Here is a 26,196-nt window from a genome sequence, read left to right as displayed (position 1 = left end):
AAAAAATTTAAGACCAATTTAACGATAATGCATGAAAATTATGCTTAATTTGTTTGTGTTGAGGGTTGTTCTTATGAAATTGTTGTTAAATTAGTCTTAAATTTTTTGAAAAATTAGCCGTCAGGGGTATATTTGATGCAAATCGAAAATTTTTGGGACAAAATTAAAACAAAATAAAATTTAAAGGTATTTTTAAAACTTTTATCAAACTTCAGGGACAAAAAATATACTTTACCCTATCAAAATCACATTAGGCTTAATTACACGGAAAAAATATTATACCAAAAGCATAAAAGATTTGTTATAGATTATAGAATTTAGCTCAAGAGTTAGAATACTAATAAAATAGAAATATAAATATTCAAGAATACACCTTATTTAATCTCTTTAAATATAATATGATAGATTTGATAGTAATTAAAACAATTAGATGATAATGTAAATTTTTTTTATAATATATATGGGTTAATTACCAAAAACATTTTTGAATTATTCAAACGCTGACAATAATGATCTCTACTTTTATTAATAACAAAAATAATCTTTTATAATTTAAAACCGTACACAAAATACCCATTCGTTATAAGAGGCATATTCCATTTATGAAAATGTCTGATGTGGCAAACGGAGATTCTCTCTCTCTTCCGTCACAGTCACTATTACCACTCGACATACACCACTTATTCAATTCCCTCAAGCCCACCACACCTGAACCATTACCTGCATCCTCACCCTTGCTACCATCACATGGTCGCCATCTTCTCATATTTACTGTAACACCATGAATCTCACCCCAATCTGAAACTCAAACTATAACATTTACCCATCTTGCCGCCAGCATATCTCATCGTCATCCCTCTAAAAATTCATCCAACTCTCAGAGTCCATTAACAACAACAACAACAATACCAATAATAATTCACTCTGATTTCAACAACAGATTTAAAAATAGAAACAAAATCAGAAGCGAATGGTGAAGAGCTAAGTCAACGACAGTGAGCGAAATAATGGAGAAGGCATAGGTTGTTGTTGTGAATGGAGGAAAGAGAATTGGGACGGAGCCAACTCCCACCCGTGAAGCTCGCCTTCCAGACCCGGCGACGCTTGCCTTCCAGATCCGGCAGTGCTCGCCTTTCAGTTCTGGTTGTGGCGCTCGCCTTCCAGCTCCAACCGTCAAGCTTCCCTTCAATTCCGATCGTACTCGCGTTATAGTTCTGGGTGTAGTTTTTGAATGTTGTGCTGTAGCTTCTGATGTTCTGAAGAGAAGTAGACAAAGCAGTGGCTATGGCATCAGGAGGAAAAGAAGAGCATAGAGATTTGGAAGATTCGGGGTTTAGGGTAATTAATTTTGGGGATGGAGATGGGGATACATTGTGAGGAAGAAGAAGAAATAAGGGAGAGAAAGAGCGTCACGTATGTTTTTCCGTTAACGGAATATATTTTTCTTGACGGATGGGTATTTTATGCACGTTCTTAAATTATTAAAAGTTATTTTTGTCGATAATAAAATAGAGGTCATTATTATCAGTGTTTGAATAATTCGAGGACATTTTTAGTGGTTATTCCTAATATATATTTTATATTGATCTGATCCTAATTATAAAAAATTTACATCATAAAAATTCTATACTATTATTTTGTTTTATCTTATCATATACACTAATTATAAAGTTTTAAGACTTAATACTACATAATAATGTCCAAAACTTAAAAATAGATTACTTAAATTTAGATATTCAACCCGTTTTTATAAAGACAAAAGCCAATAAAAACTCATTTATGTAAAATGTTTACAAAGTTGTCATGTAATAAGAACACAATATGTTCATCCAAATTGAGTAACAAGGTGAGGCCACATTAGTTTTATTTAATGTCAATGGTATAAGAAAACTAAAATATTGTAAATGGTATCCCCAATTGCTAAAACTAAGACAACAAAAAGAAAAAATGAAAAAAAAAATCTTCATCAAACACTCTTATCCCTTTTCAGTATCTGTGCTGATGATGAAAAATAATGCAAAGATTTTGGTGAACCTACAAAAAGGTCCAATACATAGTTCTCTATATCATCCACAGTGTGCTTTTTCCACTTCTCATCAATGGTTGATGAATATCTCCCAGTGAATTGCCGGTAAGCATGAACAACTTTCTGAGAAATTGAGATTTGTACATCTTCACGGAGTTCAGTATCTGGAATATACCACCCTGTTTGTGACCTATAGGTTTCACTAAAAGAAGCATTGAAATCTTTGCACTTTTTCTTTAGATTTTCCTTCGAAGAAGTGCAATTCAATTCAGCGTTTTCTTGTTTCAGAATAGAGAGTATTGGACCCCAAGTTACCCTCTCATAGCTTCTAGCATTATCTCGGAACTTGGCAACGTGCCGACGAAGCCATCGATCGCCGAACACTAAGCTTAGTTCCGAGGACTTAGCCTTTTGGACCATGTAGTGAATGTTATTCATCATGAATACATGTTGCAATGCCACATCTTTGTACAATTTGGACTTACTGATCAGGTTGGATTCAAGAGTGGCCGCCACCGACCAGAATTCGCCAGCCAAAGGATGGCTGTCATCGTCATCATTGCCTTCTGGGTCGGCCGGAGTCTCGTCCGCCAGGAGAAGGTTGAGTGCCTCGCCATATTCCGCCAGTGTCTTGATGAAATTCATTACATATTTGGTAAGATGGTGAACTCCGCCACCAGGGAATCGCGCCTTTGAAGGATCATTTGCAATAGCATTTTTAAATGCTAAAAATGTGAACTTTGAAGCTTCACCAAACTTGTTTAGAAGCTTGTGAAACTCATCTCTTACAAATGAACCAAATTCTTCAAAGAACAAAATGTCTACATAGACAGCGAGATTCTCCAAAACTTCATAGATGTCTAGAAAACAGAACAGTTTCTCCGGTGAACGGTTTCCCATTGCTACGGCCTCACCAAAATTCAAAAGTTTCAACACGAAACTCAAAGTTATCTCGGCGAAGCAGAACTGATAAACAGAGTCGTTGAAGTCTCCAAGAATTTGCTTACACAACCGTTTCTCTGCGACGAGATACACCTGAAAGACTATCTTCACGGCGCGAATCCACTTCTTTATCTCGCGATTCAAGCAATTCCCTTCCATTTTCATGACGTTCTCGTTGCTGAATCTTTCTATTTCAAGAACCACGAAGAACTCGTCCAAGGCGTCGCGTCTCGAAGAAATGAAAGTCTGGCAAAACTCCTGATGGTACTTGGAACCGAACATGACATTTGCAATGCTCTTGAGATCTGGAATTAACGCAGGATTAACCAGATCAACTGAACCGGCCTCGTTCGCGAAAGATTCCGGTTCAAGGTATTGCTTGTGCTTAACGAGGATATGAACTAGTTCTTCCTCCAGTTTCGCCATGGCAACCTGCAAGATTCCGTTGGCTCTTCCGAGTAGTTCTTTATCGTGTTCATTCAAACTCTGCAAGTTGTGAACGGCTGCTTGAATCTCACTAACGGCTTCTAAATACTCGGAAGATTCCTTGGAACCGCAGTCCCATATCATCGAATTCTTCGCTTTCCAAGTCATTATTTTGCCTTCGGCAAATTTAATTTTCCTTTCTAGCTGCTTGATGCTCCTTTCAACTATGGACATGGCTGATAGGTGAATATCGAAATCCAAGAGAGTTTTTCTCAGATCATCGGAGACAGCCTTGCTTGCCGCCAACGCCTTTAAAATGTGCTGCGCTGCCGCCACCAGGTGTTGATCCTCAGATTTATGATCATCCATGATAATAATAATAATAATAATAATAGAAATAACAGTAACCAAAATCAGAAACTGTGGACAGTTTTACTACAACTTCATCACAAAAAAGAAGAAGAAGGAATTGATGACTTCTACGGAGGAACTTGGAGAGTAATGAAGAATTTAATTCTGACAGTGGACAGAACTATGAAGAAAACTTAGAAAAGTGTTTCAATTGTTTGACAGTTGACACCAACACGCAGAAACTAATGTAAATCAAAGAACAACTGTAAACTAGAACATGGTACCTTAAAATAATAATAATAAAAAAAGAATATGAGACAAGGATGTGGTGTAGTACAAGGAAAAACACAAACACTATCCACAAGTAGAAACCGTAGAAATTGATAAAGTGGCAGGTTTTTGTGGCTAAGAGGGACTCAAAACACAAAAAAAATTGGATTTCTTAAGAAACTTAAAATATTGGAATGGAGAGAGTTGAGGTGAAATTTCTTGTGGGGACAAAACTTAAAAGGAAGAAACTAATAATATAAGAGTTTATTTAATTTATGTCTTTAAAATTATAAAGTGAAAATTTTTTTATTAAAAATATAAAAAATTAAATTTTTTAAAATATTTGTTTTGTAATTATTAAAAAATAATATTTAAAAACTTTTACTAATAATTATTTTATTTTGTGTTCTAAAAATACATATTAGCAAAATTTCATAATATAAAATTAGAAGTTTTATTTTTTTTTTTTTCTCGCATGACATCCTAAATTTGTGACTTTTGACAATTGACTCATTGGGATGTAGACGTAGTTATATAAATAATTAAATATTATGAGTTTAAGGAGTCAAGAAATTTGATATGCAATGAACGGTTCGAAGAAATAACAAATAAGCATCAGTCAATAGGGCATGGGTTCCAAATTCCAAATAACTCTTGCTTTGACCAATACGTAACTAGTAATTACCAATCATGCTACGTCCGTAAAAATACAGCGTTTGAAGAATTTGATCGCATCTTGTTAGACAAAATATATTTTTTATAAAAAAATTATAAAAAGAAATAATTAATTATTTGGTAATGTTATTATATATAATATTTATATTTATTTTAAATTAAATTAGATCATTTGATAATTGGTTATTTATTTAAATTTTGAAATTAACATCAAGCAAGAAGTGCGAGAACAGTTACAAGAAATTCAAATTTTCTATAAGTGGTGTATAAATGGTAATTGTTAGCTAATATTAGGCTAGTCTATAAATAGAGCTTTAGGAAAATATTGTAATTAGTTAAGTTCTTCTTGAAAAACGCTTAGAAACCCAAAAAACGTTCTCAGCCCCTTGGCATCACAGAGTAAAATTGGGAATCTTAAGTAATTCCTCTGAACTCAAACACTTGTACTTTACTTTTTTCCCAGTTTTTATTAATAAAATTCCTCTACTTTTACGTCTTTTTCTCTTTTACGTTCATGTTTCTTCCTTCATCTTCCTTTTAATTTCCTGTTTATTTTAATTTCTGCATTTTACTTTGCCTCCATCACCTTGCATGTTTTTCTTTTCATCTTTAATTTTACTTTCGAAACTACAATTGAGACTTTGAGACATCCACAAAAGGAGTCGTTTCCGCTCCTTAAATTAAGATTGTGAAACAAAACTCGAAAATTGTTGATTTATTTGTTGTTAACAATGGAACAAAAATTTGAGTAAAACAAATTGGCACGCCCAGTGGAACATTGTCAATAGATTGTAGTTTGTCAAAAGAAAAATCAAGAGTTTTGAATTTGCATGTGGTTGCGCAGTGGTAAGTTCGTGCGTCTAGAGCCAAGGAAATCAGCGTCAGTTGACATGTCAAATACTTCTGCAGCATCTTCTTCTACTTTTAGTGATGAGATTAGAGGAAATGAATCCGAAAATTCTCCTGTGGTTTCAAACGCAGAGCCTACCTTAATGTCAGTGAGGCATGATGGCATTGGCCATGCCCATACAGGGTTAAATACAACTCACATAAATACCGTGGGGTGGCCGCCATATGGCTTGCTATCGGGGTATGTCCCCTCCATGGTGACACAAGGATTGCCTGTGCCTCTCTACTCAACTTTTCAAAATCCTATTTATCAAAATCCATATGGCATGTCAAATGTACCCGTTTCTGGGGCGTCAGGTTCACACGTATCACAACAAAATTTTTCACATTCTATTAATACAGGAAATAATAGTGCATCTAATTCTACTACATCCACTGTCACTAGGGTAGAAAATTCTAGACATGTATTTTCTGACATGTCAAGAGCAATGCCTGTTAATCAACCTAGTCAAACGGTGGGGTATTTAGCAAATATTAGGCAACAGATGGATGAAAGTCACCATGATCTAGTAAACATGTTAACTCATCAAATGGTGACAGTTTTAAATCCTCTTTTAGAAAACACAAACACTAGAATTGAACAATTAAATAGGCAAGTTAATAGGATTGCTACTGTGGTTAATTTAGAAGAAAATGATAACCAGGATTTAAGATTTGATAATGTCAATCAAAATGGTGGAGCAATTCCTAATTATGATGTCCATATACCTAGACATGGTCAAAATGCTGATGATATGTTAGAAAGACTTAGGCAAAACAACTTAGGGGGGCATTATAATCTAGCAAGAAATGTTGAACAAGTTTTAAACCGTTTGAGATTTAATGTTAGTTGCTTAAATAGGTCATATTTTGTGTCTGCTTTTCCTGAATGTGTCCAACAAGCAGAGCTCCCAAGGGGTTGGAAAATTTCAAAATCCCTTACAAAATTTTCTGGAGAAGAAAATGAGTCTACAGTAGAGCATGTTGCTTGATATACTGTTGAAATTGGGGAAGCAGTTTCTAATGAATATCTCAAGATGAGATACTTTCCTTCTTCTTTAACAAAAAATGCATTTAAATGGTTCTCCAACTTGAGACCAAATTCTATTCATTCTTGGGCGCAGTTAGAAAGAAATTTTCATGATCAGTTTTTTCGAGGTGAATTGAAAGTTAGTCTTACGGATTTATTCTCTGTCAAACGTGCAGAAGAAGAATCCATTGACACCTATTTGGCACGATTTAGAAACATGAGAAATAAATGTTTTACTCTGATTCTAGAATCTGAAGTTGTCAAAATGGCTACTAATGGGTTAGAATTTGGAGTTAGGGAGAAACTTGTCAATCAACATATTTTAGATCTTTCCCAATTAGCTGAAAGAGCAAGACAAATAGAACAAATTAAAAAAGAAAAAGAAAATTTCAAAAAAGGTTCTAAAAAGGTTGCATATGTGGATTATTTTTCCGATAGTAGTGATTCAGATGAGAAAGAGGTTTATATTGCTGATTTGCGTGGGGTCCTCCTTATGTATGCAAATCTTTGAAGCCTGTTAAAGGAAAAGAAAAAGTTTCTTCTTATTCTAAAGTTGAAAATAAGACTTATTCTTTTGATATTTCTAAGGCAGATCAAATATTTGATGTTTTATTAAAAGATAAACAGCTTATTTTACTAGAAGGAAAAAAGATGCTTTCAGCTGATGAAATAAAGAATAAGAAATTTTGTAAGTTTCATCAGGTATTTTCACACACCACTAATAATTGCGTCCGTTTCAGGGACTTGATACAAAAAGCAATTGAGGAGGGAAGATTGAAGTTTGAGGATAAAACTACTATGAAGGTGGACATTGAACCATTTGCTGCTGACTCAAATTATGTTGAGCCATTCAATTTGTCCATCAACATGGTAGAAGTTGATGCCACAATGGTTAGTGCTAAAGATGAAAATAAAGACCTGAGAGTCTTTAAGCAAGATAAGAAGCCAGTTTATCCTCGTCCTGGTGAGGATCTGTTAGATTTTTTGTTGAGAATTAAAGAATCTGACAGCACCATCGCCATGTGTTTAAAGTGCAATGCTGTTTTTGACAAGGAAAATGCAAAAGAGTTTGAAAAGTACAAAGTTGAAGAAAAAGAAAAGGCTGAGTTGAGAAAGAAGATTGCTGAAAAAGAAAATGAAACTAACGAGCTAAAGCGGAAGATAGCCGAGGAAAAACAAAAGTTGGGCGGTCAAACTCCTTTGAACAAGTGCGTCAACAACACTGGGGTACAACCCATCAACCAGAAGATGAAGACTGTGGTCATGATTGATGAAAAACTTGATAGATTTTCTCAAAAGACAAGAGTTCCTCCCACCAAAATTTCAAACAATAAATGGGTCCAGAATGTGAGAAATGTGCAGAATCAACCTACTGCTTTTGCAAGAGAAAAAAACAAATGGGTGAAGTCTAGACCTTTCAAGCCCAGGTACTATGAGTCTCAGTTATGGAACATGAATCATGCAAAAGACGTAGGTAGTATATATATTCCAAAAAAATGTGCCTATTCCCTCAAAGCCAATTTATTCTTGTTATAATCCTAACATGCAGCAGGTTCCTAATTATTCTCCTTGGCCAAATTGTCAAAATGTTTTAAAGTATTCTCCTTTTATAACTTTTGGGCAAAAAGAGAATATACCTGAGTATGTTCCTTTGGATCCATACAAGGGACATGGAGTAGATTTTCCTCCTTTGCCAACCATGGCCAAGTTTGCAGAAACAGACAATTCTTCTAATCACCCTAAATGCAATAAAAATGTCAAGAAGAATCTTGCTGGGAAGATGGTAATGGTTGAAAACAAGGGAGAAAAGGATGAAAATTTAATTACTGATAATTTTGACATTGGTTTTGATGACAGCTTAGAAACAATATTTGGTGTTAAGCAACCTATAGCTGTGGTGTCAATACTGCCTGAGGAGTATAGTCAAGTTCAGGAAGTAGAGTCATTAGAAGATGATTGTTATGATGTCTTCCCTGGAAGCGAATGCTTATTGCTAGATGACAATATGTGTGGTGGAGGATTATTTGAGAAGCCTACTGAAAATGATAAGGAACACTTGCGTCCACTGCATATCAAGGCTCATGTTGATGGAAGGATAGTCAATAAGATTTTGGTTGACGGGGGAGCTGCTGTTAATCTCATGCTTGAAAGAATGATGGGAAGGTTTGGAAAGACTGAAAAAGAGCTGATTAAAAGTAGTATTGGGGTAACAGATTTTAATGAAAGGACTTCTTCTGTTAGAGGTGTGGTTCTGCTATCAATTGAGATTGGTTCTGTCAATAGGCCAACTCTATTTGTTGTTGTCCCTTCTAAGGCTGGTTTTAACTTGCTTTTGGGACGTGATTGGATTCATGAAATGGGTTCCATTCCATCCACTCTACATCAAAAGTTGATTTTCTGGAACGAAGATGGAGGAGTGGAAGAAGTTCCTGCTGATAATAGTACATGTTACTATGATGAGATGCATGTGGAGTTCAGGATGTATAATTCTGGAGTCAAGCCATTGACAGTTGACACCAAGGCATTTAATCCTGAAAGTATTGAGATGTGTAAAATAGATATGAATGGTTTTATTTAAAAAAAAATGCATTAAGTTTAAAATCTTGGACAAAAATAATCTCTCATTGACATTTGGGTATGTACTTCATAAATACAAAAGCCTAATTGATTTAAAAATTCTGTTGAGTCTCTTAGCGCTTGGAGTCAAAACTATTAGAATGTTAGTGTGAAGATTTTATAGGATTAAAAATTTTATCAAATTTAATTGACACCTGGAGTTTAACATATGAAAGAAACGACTTCACGAAGTTAAGATTTTGTTACTTCTGAAGTTAGGAAAATTGTGTCAATTAAAACAATGAAAGTGTGTGTCAAAAAACTCTTAATTGAAATATTAAAGGTCAAAACAAAGGTCAATTGATACACATTTAATGTGCCGAAATTAGAATAGATATCATTTGACACACTTAAAAATTTCATACAAAAGAATAGACTCCATTGACAGTTCAACTATTAATGTAAAAGATTTTATAGATTTAGAAATTCTGTTAAGTCTATTACTAGTAGGCATTTAATCTGTCAAGCGGATGTGTCTAAAATGTCAATTGACTCTCAATACCAAAAATAAGAAAAATGTCAATAAACAACTAAGTTTTCTCACTTTCAATCATTGCATATTTTCAAGTGAGAAATCTTGGGGGCATTATGTTAGACAAAATATAATTTTTATAAGAAAATTATAAAAAAAAATAATTAGTTATTTGGTAATGTTCCTATATATAATATTTATATCTATTTTAAATTAAATTAGATCATTTGATAGTTAGTTATTTATTTAAATTTTGAAATTAACATCAAGCAAGAAGTGCAGGAACAGTTACAAGAAATTCAAATTTTCTGCAAGTGGTGTATAAATGATAACTGTTAGCTGATATTAGGCTAGTCTATAAATAGAGCTTTAGGAAAATATTGTAATCAGTTCAGTTCTTCTTGGAAAACGCTTAGAAACCCAAAAAACGCTCTCAGCCCCTTGGCATCACAGAGTAAAATTGAGAATCTTAAGTAATTCCTCTGAACTCAAACACTTGTACTTTGCTTTTTTCCAATTTTTATTAATAAAATTCCTTTATTTTTACGTCTTTTTCTCTTTTACGTTCATGTTTCTTCCTTCATCTTCCTGTTAATTTCCTATTTGTTTTAATTTCTGCATTTTACTTTGCCTCCGGCACCTTGCATGTTTTCTTTTCATCTTTAATTTTACTTTCGAAACTACAATTGAGACTTTGAGACATCCACAAAAGGAGTCGTTTCCGCTCCTTAAATTAAGATTGTGAAACAAAACTCAAAAATTGTTGATTTATTTGTTGTTAACAATGGAACAAAAATTTGAGTAAAACACATCCAAAGAAGAAAAAGGAAAACGACAAAACAACCAAGAGAAAGGAAGAGTACCCCCTTTCTTAGCATAAATTTTTCTCTATATTTTTTAAGATTTTAAATATTTATTCTTATGATATAATGTCTACGTATTAGTTAAAATTCATTATTCGACTTTTCGAGAAAATTATTTTTTAACCAACAATCACTTAATAAAGTAATAGATAAGTAAAAAATTAAGAACAAAATAAACCAAATAGCACCACTTACAACTGGAAGAAGATAATCTATATTTTTTCTTTAGTTTCATGGAATTGATATTTTGTAATCAAAATAATTATAATTTCAAATGTTATTCCAAATATAAACATTGGAATTATTTTATTGTATCTTTTGGAACAAAAACTGTAATTTGCACAAACACAATATAATTATATATCTCCAAAAGCTTCCACCCTTGTTTGGTAGCAGAAATTTGTCACTTATATACCAGAGATTAAAGCGCCTAAACTTGTGCAATGTCCTCACATTTTTTTTTATAGCTATTTCTTGTTACTCCTCCTCCTCCCTCCTTTTCTTTCTTTTGCACCTTTTCTTCAATTTCTTTTCTTCTTTGATTCCATGCATCTTTGGACTAAAGATTTGCATGCACTTTAATTCAGCAAGACCTACTTGAAGTGCTTAGGATCTTAGCCTCTTAGGCACATCTTGCTTTACCATGTAATTTCCCTTTTTTTTTCCAAGTACCTTTTTTAATTTTTCAGATGAATTTTCTAATATGCATGTTCTTTTTAATTACCTTTTTTTTTAAAAAAAAAATTATGTCATGTTACATAGTAGTTGTTGCCTTTCAAATTTCACATTTGTTTATTATCTACATCATGATATTGGAATAATTTGATTTCCTCATTCATTCCCTTTCTGCACAAAATGAATAATTGAGAATTTCATTATTATGTGACTCGTTGATATTTCAGTAACGTTTTATAAGGATATATAGACAAGAACCCAGAGATGCACATTTGAAAATTTGAGAACCACTTTTGTTTTAATTTTTATGTTTTTTATAAACAAACTAATAGTGTTATATTGAGTCTCTGTTGGCATCAAATTATAATTAACCACTCATAAAAAAATGAAGATTCATGATTTTATGGATGCAAGGCACCTATTTTAGTTAACAAACTTTATTTGAATATGATCAAATCAAATAATTTGTTTCCATTAAGATATGTGGCTCTTATTTGAGACTTTATGTATTTGCAGAATATTTGGTGAAATCAGAGTGATTTCTGGGATCTGAATCTGGATCACTAGATCTAATAACAATAATGCCTTTAGTGGTTAAGAAGATCATCGAATGTTAGCATGAATTTATCAACATTGGAACAATCTTCTGAGTCAAGAAATTCTTTTGTTGAAGTTCAAACAAGTATCAACATCAACAACAACGACAACAAAATCCCCGTTAATAGAAGTAATTTGGAAACAGATAGCGTGCGTTCCAAGTTACTTTTGGACCCAAGTAATGATCATGATGATGATGAGAATGACGAGAAAGATATTCAAATCGATTTGGCTTCAAATCACAAACAAATGATGGACATGAATTTGTCACAATTGGAACAATCTTTTACATCAAGAAATTCCTTTGTTGAAGTTCAAACAAATAACAACACCATCGACAACAAAATCCCCCTTAATAGAAGCAATTTGGGAACAGATAGCGTGCATTCCAAGTTATCTTCGGAACCAAATAATGACCATGATAATGATGATGAAGATATTCGAATGAATTCGGCGTCAAATCATAAACAAATATTAAGCATGAATTCATCACCATTAGAGCAATCTTCAACATCAAAAAATCCTTTTGTTGAAGTTCAAACGAGTAACGACAATAACGAGAGAAGCAATTTGGAAACAAATAGCTTGCATTCCAAGTTACCTTTGGAACCAAGTAATGGTCATGATATTCGAATGGATTCGGATTCAAATCACGGACAAATTTCCAGTAATCCAACCCCAAACAAAGGACTAGAAACACAAAATCCTCCGATACAAATTATGGAGAGATCAGGAGATTCTGCAACTGCGGCCGCAGAATCTTCTTATTCTTATTCTTATTCTTCTTCTTCTTTTTCTTCCCCTTCCAGCTACAGGGTTCCATCCAATGCCTTTACAAGCAACAAACCAAGCACGCAATGGAGCACGCTATCCAACGAATCGTTGTTCAGCATTCCGATGGGAAACATGAGCTTCACAAGGGACTTGTCTTTGTTCTCCAAATCTGGTGAGTTGGATAGTAGGTTTATTGGTGGTGGAGCTGGCGACATTATGGTTAATATGCCTAGTTCTAATAATCTAGCTCTAGCTCCTTTGCCGCCGTTGCCACAGTCGTCTCAGCCTCATCCTCAGCCTCAGTCTCAGCCTCAGTCTCAGCCGCAGGCTAGTAGATTCACTGACATGAGTTTAAGAGCGACGGAACAACAGAAAGGTTGGAGGGTTACTGAAGAGAAAGCTGCTGAGACAATGAGAGAGGTTATAATGGAAGAGAGTTTGAGGAATGAGAATTTCTCAGTTGTGGATGAGGTTCCATATCCTGTTACACATTGTGATTCTACTTACTCAAATAATGGAAGCACCAAATCTTTTGCATTTAAACCGTAAGTCTTTTTCATGATTCAATCTTATGTGAATTATTATTGTCGGTATTAGAAATTCACAATCATTAATGTTACTAATTGGATATCTTAACAAGAAAGTCTAGGACAGCAACTTTTGTATTTTGTGGTCAGCACTTAACTATTAAAAAAAATGAGTGATCTTTTATTATTGGATGTAATCTCACACCATTAAAAACACTATTGATGACCAATTGATGGTTACAAAACACAAAAGTTGCTGCCCCTAACACTCTTCTATTTTAATTATGTTACTAGTGAACTTATATAGCTGAAATTTCCAATTATAGAATTTGTTTTAATTTGGTGAGTTTTAAAAAAAAAAAACTATAAAAATAATTTAATGTTTGAATATATTATATAAAATTATTTTTTATTTATAAATTATGTTTGAATATACAAAAATTTATTTATTTATTTATTATGTTAAAATATTTTTTAAATAAAAAAATTTTAAAAAAAAAGATGAAAAGTATATTTTTTTTAAAAGGATTTTTTTCAGCGTTTTTTTTTATTTAAAGAATTTGTCAAATATTTTACATTTTTTTTTTAAATTTACTATTTAGTGACCTCCAAACACACACTAAACATATAATCTCATTGGGAAAATGAAGAAATGATTTTAGACTTTAGTTGAAGATAAGTTTATTGTTGAGCATGTAGTTGATGAACTGTTTTAATTTGTTATGTGAAGATCAACGGATAAAGCTAGAAGTCCTTCATTGAAGCATGGCGTGGAAGAGAAGCGAAATCAACAGCAGCAGTTATTAGAGCAGAAGAACATTGTTGCTAAAGAAACTCCACCAAAGTCAAACACAAATCCTTCAGAGAAGAAATGGCTATCATGCTTTGCATGCTGTAAATAGAATAACACAGTTTAGTTAGTTAGTTCACCATTTTGCTACTCATCTTTCTTCCTTTCTTAGGTTAGTAACTTTGTATCATACATATGTCTTATATTAGACGTATTTTGCTTTATTTTGTATATATATAATTTTTATTTTACTCGAGATTTTAATGTTGTACATTTTATTTTAAAAATTCAGAGATAAAATAAAGTTTTGATGACCAATGTGTAATATAAGTTTAATTTAGATTTAATTATTTTGTTGGTTCTATATTTTTTTTTAAATTTACAATTATTAGATTATTCTATGAAGGTGTTTGAAAATCTCCTGAAATTCAATTCCCGTATAAATTTACTTCTAGTATTTGAAACAAAAATAATTAAATTAATTTAGATGAAATTCAATTCAATTTTATTGTTTTTTTCTAAAATCAATTTCAATTTAAATAGATCTGATATGGAATTTTATTTTATTATATTTCACTTAAAATTTAAAATATCTAAAATATTTTTATAATTTAATTATTTTTTTTAACATTATTTCTCTTTTACTTTCTCTCAATGCCTCTCACCCTTCAACATACACCCTCTTTTCTCTTAGCACTTTCATTCTGGTCTCTTTTCTTCTATTCTCTTTTTTTTCAACTCACTTAATATAATATATACTTATTTTTCGATAATATTAAAAGATGTAAATTTTAATTGTTGGTTAAATTATTATTAATTTGCAAATTAAAAAACTGTTTACCTTTAATTATATATACTTTGTAAATTTAAATGTTAATTTTGTATGCATCCTTTTTTAAAAATTTTAGTTGAAGTTGAATATGTTTATTCAATTTCGTATATTGTAATAAAGAGTAAACTTAGTCTATTATCTAGTATAGTCTAGTATTAGCAGAAATTTTTCTTTACAACTATTGGTCAAATATGTAAACCTATTCTTCTTTAACCTGTTTGAGAGGAATAAAAAAAATTCAAATAAAGACAATATCTATTTTCTATTTTGCATACTTGTTGAATTTTTGGTGCAATTTAATTGTAGAGTTTGGTATGACAATATAACTTCCGGATATTCATGCCTAAATGATAATTTGAAGATAATCTGAGACTCTTTAAACTGGTAATCGTATTAAAGTATTTTTTTAATGATGTTTTTAATTTAATAGACTTACAAAATAACTAGAATTTGCATTTATAATTGGTTTTGCCATCTGTTTTTTCTTGAAGAGGTTAACTTAGTCAAAGCCAATTTTACTTTTTTTAAAAGGCATGAACAAATTTTAGTTGAAAAAAAAAATAGTTGAAAAATACAAAATTTTTAATTATTTCATATAATTTAGATTCAATTATTCTGCAGATCCCTATAGTTTTATCGAATTTTCAATTAAATCTTTATATTTTTTTTCTTTTCAATTGGGTCGCTATACATTAATTTTTTTTTTTTCAATTTAGTCCCTATTAACGTTAAACGTCAAAAAAATGTTAATGAATTGTGAAATTACTTATATACTTTTAGGGACCTAATTGAAAAGAAAAAAAAGTATAAGGACCTAATTAAAAATTCGATAAAATTATAAATATTCAATGAAAGATATTCCTATAATTCTTATTCAATGACTTTACGACATGAAAGATATTCTTATAATCCCTTTTATTTTGTCACCATCATTTTTTTGCTTATTTATATACAAATTGTACCAGATACCTTCTCTTTTTTTTTAAACTTTCAAAATACCTTATCTTAAAAACTAAAATTATTTACAAAATCTAATTTCTATATAGTTCCTAAAACAAGAGAACCAATTTGACTCACAAAAACCCAAAAGTAAGTATATTGAAGACATGAATTTTTTTCTATGTTTAAGCTAGAACAAGCAATACATATTTTCTCAAGTATTAACAAAAGAAGATATATAAGGCAAGAGTCCAAAATTTTCTCTACACATCCCTGAATTAAATCAGTATCAACGGTCACCAATTCGTTTATAATTACAAACAATCCCGACAAATTCAGGACGATAAAAAAAAGGAAAAAGGAAATCCAATTTCATAATCAACATCATCACATCAACAACAATCAACAATAAACAAAATTCATAATCAACAAAACCATTTCATACGTCAATTCATCAATTAACAAATTTCTGCGAGAATATCCAGGTTCATCTCAATTTTTGGCTTATCTTGCTCACTTTGATCTAGTTTTAAAGAACACCCATAAGGGGAACTCTTGATTTCTTTTTCCTTCTTTTTCTTTTTCGAATTTTTAACATCCCCGACATCTTTCTTTTTGTCCGACAGAGCCTCTTCCCTATTTTATTGAAACAAAAATTATGAATAAATTAAAAAAAAAAAACTTAAAAAACATTAAAGCAGAGAAAATAAGCATGCATACAAACTATAATTTAGAATTAGTGATATCACCTATGCGTCTGGCTATCTTAAAGAATATTGTTAGGTTCCAAAACTGTTTGAATAATACTATTGCCATCACCATCAACATCTGACTCTACCAAATGATACTTCTTCTTAAGCTATCCATGTTTGCTTTTCTTACCCTCTGGTTTGATATCATCAGAAGCATAAACAATGTACCTACCTATCATTTGTGAATATCAAAAGACATTGAAAAAAAATTGTAAACGTAATGAAAGACAAAAAGGTATTTTTTTACTTTGTTTATATTTAAAGTCTTTTGATTTAAGAGTACATCAAAACATGCTTCAAATTTCCTTAAAAGTATTCTACAGTTGCAATAATTAATATCTTTTCCAAAAAAAATTATACAAGATCACGTGGAGAAAAGTCAAATGAAACTAGAACACACACAAACAAGATAGGAGAGGGATGAACATTGAATGTGCCTTCATTGGAAATAGGAGATGGCGAGAAAACCTCCGGATTAGGATTATCATCAATAAAACGATCCTCTAAATTATCTTCGTCGCTGCAGTCTGACCTCTCATTCTCTATGTCAGCAATATCCACCCCCGAATAACTCTCTATCCACCCCGAATAATCTATATAGAATTAGTGACATCAATTCGCATACCGCAGAGGATTCTTAGCATCTTCGTCATTTTGAGAGGAATCACCTACAGCAACAGAAGGATTAGGTTGATGAATCATAGTGGTGACAGGGGTAGCATCTTCCCCAGAAACAACAATGGCATTACCAGCCACAACTGGGGTAGCAGCAGCAGGGCCGCAGCCTTGATTCTAGGAACCCTAGATTTTTCTTTGGATCCTTGAGTGCCATTGCTAAGGCTCAAATTTCGCCACTTATTATGAATTACCACAAAAGAACAAAAATTAAAAATCCTAAACCCTTGACTCAGTTTTTTCACACTCAAATTTCACCATTTATCCAAAAAAATAGAATACACGAAGGAAATTTAAAATCCTAAATTGAAATAAGACACAAAATTAAAAAGGTTAATTAGTGGAATTTTGCACCTTGAGGTCAATGTTGGAACGTTAAATGAGAAAGGGTGCAAATTGGGGATCTTTGAGAATGTTCTTCCATTTCTGCTTCTGATTATCCATTTTCAATTTTGTTCTTCTTTCTTTCTTGAATTCTTCAGCTCAATGAATTCAGTTTAAGAGAAATTGAAGAGTTTCCTCCAAAGCTGTGGAGGTAACCAAGACTTCGATAGTAACATCTGTGTTATGGAGTTGCCACTAACAGCACAGCATTGGACGACGGACACTCATGCCACCAAGGACGACGACACCAGCGAACAGAGGAGAAACGCCACTGACTTCAGAGATGGTTAGGGTTCTACAAAATGTTAAGGGTAGTTTTGGGATTTTGAAAAATTGGATGTGGGTTCAGTTTGTAATTTTAACGTAATTATAAGAATATTCGAATTTTTAACAGAATATTCTGTTATCTCAAACGATTTTGTCACGACAGGGACTAAATTGAAAAAAAAATTAACGTCTAAGGACCCAATTGAAAGGAAAAAAAGTATAGGGACCTAATTGAAAATTTGGTGAAACTATAGGGACCCGTAGAGTAATTAAACCTATAATTTAATGAATAAGTATATTTATTATTTAAATATGATGTTATGTTAATAAAGGATAAAATTGTCCACTACAAAATTTTAATTTATTTGGTAAATATTTCAAACACTAGAATTTAATTTAATTCTGTAATTTTACTAATTCATTTCAAATACTGAAATTTAATTCTATATCATTACAAGTTTTCAAACAGGTTGTATATTTTTTCCTTTCAATTAGATCTTTATACTATTTTTAATTTTATAATTAGGTTACTTCTATGTCAAAAACGTTAAAAGCAATATAATATTCTTCTCAAAAAATATATGGTAAAATATCTAATTAAATTTTTAATTGTAGATACCTTCAATTTACAAAGAAATATTCTATTAGTTCTAACATTTTTATACTAATAAGAACCTAATTACAAAATTAAAAAAAATAATATAGGAACCTAATTATAAATTTAATAAAATTATAGAGACCAACAAAATAATTTAACTTTTAATTTATCTATTAAGTTAGTTTATTTCATTCAGTGATGACTAAATGTGTTAGATGGTTGAACTCACTAAAAAGAGCATGCTGGGTTAGGATTTGGAACCAATGAATTTAAAAAATTTGCACAAGTTCATACTGCCAAACCTACAGGTTTTGGCGGGGTGAGATGAGCCGATTCGCTTGACCAAAGTTTTTTATACTGAATGAGAATTAATTTTTTGTTAGTATAGTCTAGTAATTTTTCAATCTTTTTATTTGTTTACATGAATCTGATTAATGACCTTAATTATAAAAAATATGACTAATTAAGCTTTTTAATCATAATGCTTTTTAATCCTTTATTTGCAGAAAACTACTAATTATGATTACTATGGAAGAGCGTGACTTGCTTGAATGCTGTGGAAGTATCAAGTTTGCTAAGAAGATAGCTTTTGTTTCTCCATTTTCCTCGTTGCAACACGCATTTGATGTGGCTTCCGATGTTTGGTGTAACAAGATTAATGTTCATTCTTGGCTGATAGCACTCAATGCTCATATCAATATCTGTGAAGAATTGCCCTTCTCATATGCATTCTACACTAGTGTCTCATCCTTTGCTATGGATTTTGGTATAGAGGTTTGCTATCTTCGATATTCTGTTTGCGCTTTAATTTATTATTGAATTTAACATCATGTTACCATTTAATAATTCTCTATAGTTAATTGGTTTAGTTGGAAACTTGTAGGAGATATATGCACTTAACGTGCAGTATCTGCAAATGTTTGGGTTTTCATATTTTCCTATTTTCATATTTTACAATGTTAGATTATTCTTTTCAGTTTTTATTTATTAATTTAATTTTACCCAAATAACATTATGTGACTAAATATATTTTATTTTTTTAGTTCATTATCCTGTAATCATTGCTCCTTTAATTTTCTCCAATTAGTCCATCATAAGAACTGAGTATTTTAGTTTTTTTATTAGGTAGACCCTCTACCAAATCGGATCCGTTTATTTAGCCAATTTATATGTTCTTTTAGTAGATATTTTTTAATTTCACTAATCTCTAGTGCATTTATAGACAAAGTCCAGTGATGGTTGATTTTATTTTCTAGAAGTTATACTTGTGCTGGTTGGGATCTTTTTTCATCTTTTTTTTAGTTTGTGTGTTTTAGTTTTTGTTTTCTTTAGTTTTGGTTCCTTCTCTGTTTTCTCTGCACCAAACCTAATTAAGTTTTTTTTTGTCTTCTCTTGGATATGTGTAATTAAATATATATTTTAAAATTATTGGATACTGTGATATAGTATTTTTGCTTGTAGTCTTTATACATTTTATACATGATTAAGAACAATTCATATTTGGGATAAAAATGTAACTGGTTGTGATCAATATTATTGGCATTGAATTAGTTCTTGTTGTTATACACTTTGCTCTAATAATATTCTTTTTATTTTGATTAATCATGCATGGGAAAACTAGCAATATATATGTTCACTTTGTTGGTAACCTCTTTTCGTGTAATGAAACCTTGAACTATATAATCTAATTTTTCGTTTTGTTAAAGTCGCACTTGTTTAATTAGTAAGTTCAGGATTCTAGAAACAATTTTGAACCAGCCCACCGTGTTTTTATTGTCCAATACTATGTTTAATTTGGTACCGATATTGTATGCAATATAGATTAAATTAGTATGCAATTTAGATTAATTAGTGATATATATGTGTGCAATTAATTTGATAGATATAAGTTTGTCATCTATGCCGTTTTCGTTCTTTTTAATTTTAGTTTAGTTTGACTTGACGTTCTTCCATGAATTCAGACAGCTCTACCGAAGAAATCATCACTCACAAAATGATAGCGATTCAAGTTTGGGCCTTAAAAAAAGTGAAAAAGTCATGATGGAATTGGATGTAGATGGACAAGATCGAGATAACGGCTCGAACCTGTTTGCGAGATTTCTTGGTCAAGTAGCTCATCGAATTAGATTTTGTCCTATCAATCAAAAGATGAGATAAGATGCTAGATAACACGAAAATATAGTGAAAATTTATTGAAGTTTATTTCACTTTGACGTATATTTTTATTGATTTGTTGTCATTTAATAATTGATTTCATATATGAATTATTTCAAGAAAAATTTTGAGTTGGATTATGCTGTGGCGTCAAATGGGCTCTGAGGACCTTAGGTGATAAATGGAAGGCTCATAAGTATAATTTACAAGGACAATGCTTCTATCCTAACAAAAGAAAGACAGAAATTTTGGCTGCGAATCCCTCAGACATATCACCTATTGAATGGACTGCTTTTGTGTAACATTATATGGACCCTAAAATAAAGGTAAATACTTGTTCTATACTTTTTTGTTTTTTATTGAATATTGACTATGGGTATCTGGTAACATTTATTTACTAATTTTTTGTTCTTTAAAATCATAGAAACATTGTTTGCAAAATGCCAGAAATCGTGAGAAGCTTATAGTTTCACATGCCGGTGGAAGTAAAAGCAATGCCAGAAGGAATTATATTATTTTCATAAAATTAGCATTTATAATTAAATTTGTGATTACCTTTAATATTCTATTTATTGTATTAGGAGAAAAAATTAAAAAGGCCTGTATGTCGAAACGAGGTTATTGTATCAACTTTGTTAAAGAAAGATGAGAGTTATGTAAGCGGAAAGGACAACGATTAACCGTGAGTGCCTGGGTTTTTTTATATGGCTGTATATTTTTTCAATGCATTAATTATATGAATACTTTACTCCAATGCGATGTACATTTGTTTGGAGGAAAAAATAGCAGAGCATTTGCCTGAAGATCAAGAGTGTGCTGCCACTGAAGATATTCATTCAAAAGTCTTGGCTCATCCAGATTGATTGAAAAAGTTTGTGGTCCTAAAAATGGTAAGCGAGTACGTGATTTTAGTAATGCTACATGTCCCAGTGATTTCGGCAAGTCAAAGTGCATCTTTGGAGTTACAAATTATGAAAGTTCCCGCCACAGCATGTCGTAGATTTATAGAGGCAACTTAAAAAAGCTAAAGATCAAGTGGCAACCCTCTACAAATTTCTACAACAGAAGTATCATGATGAAATACCTACCTTCTCTCATCGTGCCACATACTCAGTTGAATTGATGCACCTCAAGCCTTGTTATTTTACTCTTAATTTATATCTAATTTACACTGTTATTAGAGATAATTTTATTTTTTGTCGTATATAATTATAGGACTTAGTTTTTGTTATTTTTTTAACTATTTATATGAACAATACATATTCTTTATAGTTATTACTTAGTTTGCTAATTTTTTGTTTTAATATTTATTATTGTTGCTTTGATGGTATTTATTATTATAAAACATTTATATATATATATATATAGAGAGAGAGAAAGAAATATATGAAATACCAATTTAAAAAAAATAATTCAATTGGTAATTATGATAGGGAGTTTTTTATAATTAAAAAATAATTTTAGTCATGAATTTATATGTTATTAAATAGCCCATTAATATTGGCCATAAAAAAAGCATGAAAAAAATCCAGCCTGTCAAATATTTTTTGTACATGTTTTCATTTTGTCATGAAAAAAAATCATGACTAAATAACCCAACAATGTTTAGTCCAGAAAAATGTGGTAAAAAATCCTAACTTGTCAATATTAGTCATGAAAAAAAATTGTGGTAAAATTATACTTTTTTGTTATATTATTGTCATTTAGCCATGGTTTAGAGTGTGGGCAATGATGTAAAAATTGTGGCTATTCAAATGTCTCCACATGTCATAAAAGTGTGGTTAACAGGCCAAAAATTATGGCTAAATTAAAATGCGTCGCTCTTATTAGTCACGGATATCTATTCGTAGTAAATGTGTTATCACCACACTTTTTCTTGTCTTTAGCTACAGTTTTTTCCATGGCTAAAGCCTGTGTTTCTGATAGTAAACCCTACAAGATATAATATTTTACATGTTAAAAAGATTATTTTTTAAAAGCTATATTTCATACTAAAATTCGAAAACAAAATATAAAACACTTAGTTTATTATGCAAAAATGTTATAATCTTTGGTTTTGTATTTTGACGTAACATGACACATGAAGCAATCATTTTATGACACGTTTTATTAACTGGCTATGTTATCATGTCATGCTATACTTAACGTAATATATTATTATTTAACTGATGAAAGAATTTATTTAATTTATAATTATATCTTTTAAAATTTAATATGACTAAGAAAAACAATTTTCTGACCAATTTAAAAAATAAATTATTTTTCATGACCAACTTAAAAAATGAATTATTTTTTAAAAACGAATTTAATTTATTTACCAGAGTGGAATTGTTTTATAATAAATAGCTAGTGAATTATTGTTAGTAAAATGCTTAGCATGAAAAAGAATTACCTTCGATGAGAGTTTCGTAGAGTAATTAATCAACATATATTTGTGGTGATTAAAGATTTCTATATTATCAAATAAATAAGCAAATTCATTGTTATTTTGACTTTCCTCCAAATTCAAGGGGGACTTATTAATCCGGTATTTAGAGTTTGCTACTATTACTAAGGGAAATATGCATGATGAATGGGGGAAGGTAATTGTGCAACTTAAACAAGATAAAAAACTAATGAAGATATTAATCAAGAAATATTAGTATCGTTACTATTTAATAAAAAAATCTTCTTGATCTCACATGCCCTTAAAAAGAATTTTACTCAGATTAATTTATTCTTAATAATGCGGGTACAAATTGTTGTTACTTACTTTGACTTTCTATAAACCTTTTATACTAGGTTAACTTCTTGTGCGATATTTTTTTTAAAAAAGTTTTGTACTGTATTTTTTTTAGATTTAATTATTCGGTTAGTTTTTATAATTTCACAAAATTTTTAATTAGGTCTCTATACTTTTTTTTAATTGAATTCTTACATCACAATTTTTTTTAATTAGATCCCTACATTTTTTTTCTTTTATTTGGATTTCTGTACTAATTTTTTTTAGTTGGATTTTTATAAAATTAAACCAATTACTGCTAAGAGGGACCTAATTGAAAAAAACAATTTGGTTTAGAGACCCAATTAAAAGAAAAAAAGTATAGAGACCTAATTAAAAATTTTGTAAAATTATAAGGACTAACAGAATAATTAAACCTTTTTTTATTCATATATTAATATTGTTTATTAAAAATTGATTGATCTAATTTAATCAACTATGTGCATGCATCACACTTAAATAATTCATAGCTGAAACTTGCATTGCATTTTATTTGAGTTGAAGATAGTGTGTGTTCATTTTTCATCCCATTTCCTTACTACTTTATTAAGAAATAAAGAATTATAATTGTATCCATTCCTAACGCAAACTATTTTCATCTTTAGGGTGGACTTAAATTCGAGACAACTAAAAATAAAAACGAGTTTCTTTAAGAAATGTCCAATTTGATGTTGGAATATCTTTAACAAATAATAATAATAATAATAATAATAATATTCTTATTTTAAAATTTAACTCATTTTATCAATATTTATCGTTACTCATCATGATGAGAACATCAGCAGATGTCCATCGATTATTTTACTGTGATAATTTTAGAACCTATTTTACCGATCGTCGGGTTGTCGAAAATAATTATTATTAATACCGACGTCTATGGATGGATATAAAAATATTATTATGGAGCAAGTAATATATATAATATTAAAAAATTATACAAAAATTTATATAATGTCAGATGTATTACAAAAATATATCGATGAAAAATATATTTTAAAATACAAAAAATATGTGTGTATTTTTTACTAACGAAATGGTCGATTCCTCGTATCGATCGATAATGGAATTTGTGTCAAAATTTTCAGTAAATTTCTTTTCAATATAATTAAAAGACAATTAGCAAAAAATTCATCTTTCATTTTGTTTCTGAGTTATTCTTCACAATATTCACAGCTGAAAAAGATCTCTTAGTTGTAGCAGTTGAAATAGCAAAAATTAATACCAAATAAATCAAGGAGGACGATCACAAGAAGAAAAAGAATCCACTTTATGGGATTTAAAAATTTTATTTAATTAAAAAATATTAATAATAATATCTTTTTTAGATTTTTTAATATTGTTACTTACTTTTTAAATATTAGAAATAATTAATATTTAGGTTAAATTGAACTTTTATTTATACTAGACTAAATACTAAATAAATTTTTTAAAAATTAAATCATACTTAATAACGTATTACTATTAATTTTTTTTCTAAAAAATTGGGGGGTCGAGACCTCCACTCGCCCCTTATGTCCGCCCCGACGTCATTAACTTTTAATAAAATTAGTGCTGAAATATAATATTCCCTCCAAATTATTTGCCACTTTGATAATGTTTTTTTAATAATATTCGCGTTAAAAGAAGTACTTTTTAATAAGCAAAAATAGAAGGAAAAAATTGTATTTAGATATATTTACAAAAACACTTTTTATTAATAGAATAGAAAATAGTTAAGCTGTTTCAACATAACAAATATATAAGTACTTTTTTAATAAAATAAAATTACGTTCATTAGTTAAAAGACTATTTTACACAACATGGTATTTTTGAAGAATTAATAAAGAATTCAATTACATGTCATCTTCCAATAATCTTTTAATTAAAAATATTTTATTTTAATAATATTTTGTAATATATATGATACATTTGTACAGTGATTAGATATATATATATATATATTTGGCTTTCTATAAATATAGGAAATATATTTTTTTGTAAATTTTTTACTTCTTCAACTGTTTCTGCCAGAAGTTAGTCAGGATATATTTTTCAAAAATCGCTTATTTTTATCTTTATTTAAAAATATAAATAAATTATTTAAAAAATAAAATAAGTAGTTAATTTAGGGTACTACTTTCATTCTAGAAGCATAAAGAAACGAATCCCATCTTTTTTATATTGTGTAAAATTTACTAGTCAATTATCAATTATATTCTTAGGATAATTAATTATCATGTTAGCAAAAATTAAATGTGCTTTTATATTTTTTTGTATATAACATTTTGAGTCATTGACCCTAAATAAGTTTAGTTTAACACATTTATTCTTTAGATTTCTCTTGATTTTAAATTTTGTTAATATGTATGCATAAATATAAAGTGATAAAAGAAAAAAATATTTTTTAATAATAAAAAATAATAACAGTCATAAATTAATAATAATGTAGATTTGATCATATAATGGGTAAAATATTTTTTGATCAAATTGAAATTTAAATGTTAGTTAATCAAGAGAATAGTCAATTATTTAATTAATGTTAAGCATAATAAAATTATAAAATTTTCCTAACTAATTACTTTATGTTTTTTTTTTTTGCTTTTATTATTTTACTTAAATAGTTAGAGCTTTTTTTAGGGAGGGCAGTAAGAGGGTATGATGATTTGGTAATATTATAAGGTAAATCCAACTTGTGTTTTACGGATATAGGTTAAAGTTGTTATTAATAAAAAAATTTAATTTAATTTTAATAAATAAATATATTAAAATTTAAATTTTATATTTTTTTAATAAAATTTTTTTAAATGAAAATCTTAAAATATATATACCCTTATGCCACATATTAACTGAAATCATAATATAATGCACAACCTAAATTTATTGGTAACTAATTGTGATTAATTTGCAGTAGGAATTAAGATTACTTGATAACG

The 26,196-nt window shown here is 30.0% G+C and overlaps 2 protein-coding genes and 1 pseudogene across 3 annotated transcripts; 2 read left to right on the top strand and 1 right to left on the bottom strand.

Annotated features, from left to right (window-relative positions):
* Positions 1–1,834: 1,834 nt before the first annotated feature.
* LOC107621115 (exocyst complex component EXO70E2 pseudogene) lies at positions 1,835–4,104 on the bottom strand (annotated as a pseudogene). The gene has a single exon (XR_015892435.1). The product of XR_015892435.1 is annotated as an exocyst complex component EXO70E2 pseudogene (transcript).
* Positions 4,105–8,053: 3,949 nt separating this feature from the next.
* Positions 8,054–9,186, top strand: LOC148581836 (uncharacterized). Its single transcript, XM_088501132.1, has 2 exons — positions 8,054–8,082; positions 8,466–9,186. Exons 1-2 carry the CDS (start codon positions 8,054–8,056, stop codon positions 9,184–9,186), a joined length of 750 nt encoding a protein of 249 aa, XP_088357258.1.
* A 3,125-nt stretch (positions 9,187–12,311) lies between these two features.
* LOC107621116 (uncharacterized) lies at positions 12,312–14,034 on the top strand. The gene is made up of 2 exons (XM_016323154.3): positions 12,312–13,150; positions 13,863–14,034. The coding sequence occupies exons 1-2, from the start codon at positions 12,312–12,314 to the stop codon at positions 14,032–14,034; spliced, it is 1,011 nt and encodes a 336-aa protein (XP_016178640.2).
* The last annotated feature ends 12,162 nt before the right edge of the window (positions 14,035–26,196 follow it).

This window comes from Arachis ipaensis, chromosome B10 (assembly GCF_059453495.1).
Source record: "Arachis ipaensis isolate K30076 ecotype BB chromosome B10, ASM5945349v1, whole genome shotgun sequence".
NCBI classification, from domain to species: Eukaryota; Viridiplantae; Streptophyta; class Magnoliopsida; order Fabales; family Fabaceae; genus Arachis; species Arachis ipaensis.
The sequence above is the reverse complement of the archived record's forward strand: the minus strand, read 5'-3'. Positions and strand labels throughout refer to the sequence as shown.

What these genes read in the sequence shown, in the direction of transcription:
- LOC148581836 (XM_088501132.1), top strand. Translation starts at nt 8,054, where the DNA reads ATGGAACATGAATCATGCAAAAGACGTAG. An exon ending in GAATCATGCAAAAGACGTAG is followed by an intron (nt 8,083 to 8,465) that starts GTAGTATATATA and finishes TTTTGATGACAG; the next exon opens with CTTAGAAACAATATTTGGTG.
- LOC107621116 (XM_016323154.3), top strand. Translation starts at nt 12,312, where the DNA reads ATGAATTCATCACCATTAGAGCAATCTTCAACATCAAAAAATCCTTTT. An exon ending in AAATCTTTTGCATTTAAACC is followed by an intron (nt 13,151 to 13,862) that starts GTAAGTCTTTTT and finishes TGTTATGTGAAG; the next exon opens with ATCAACGGATAAAGCTAGAA.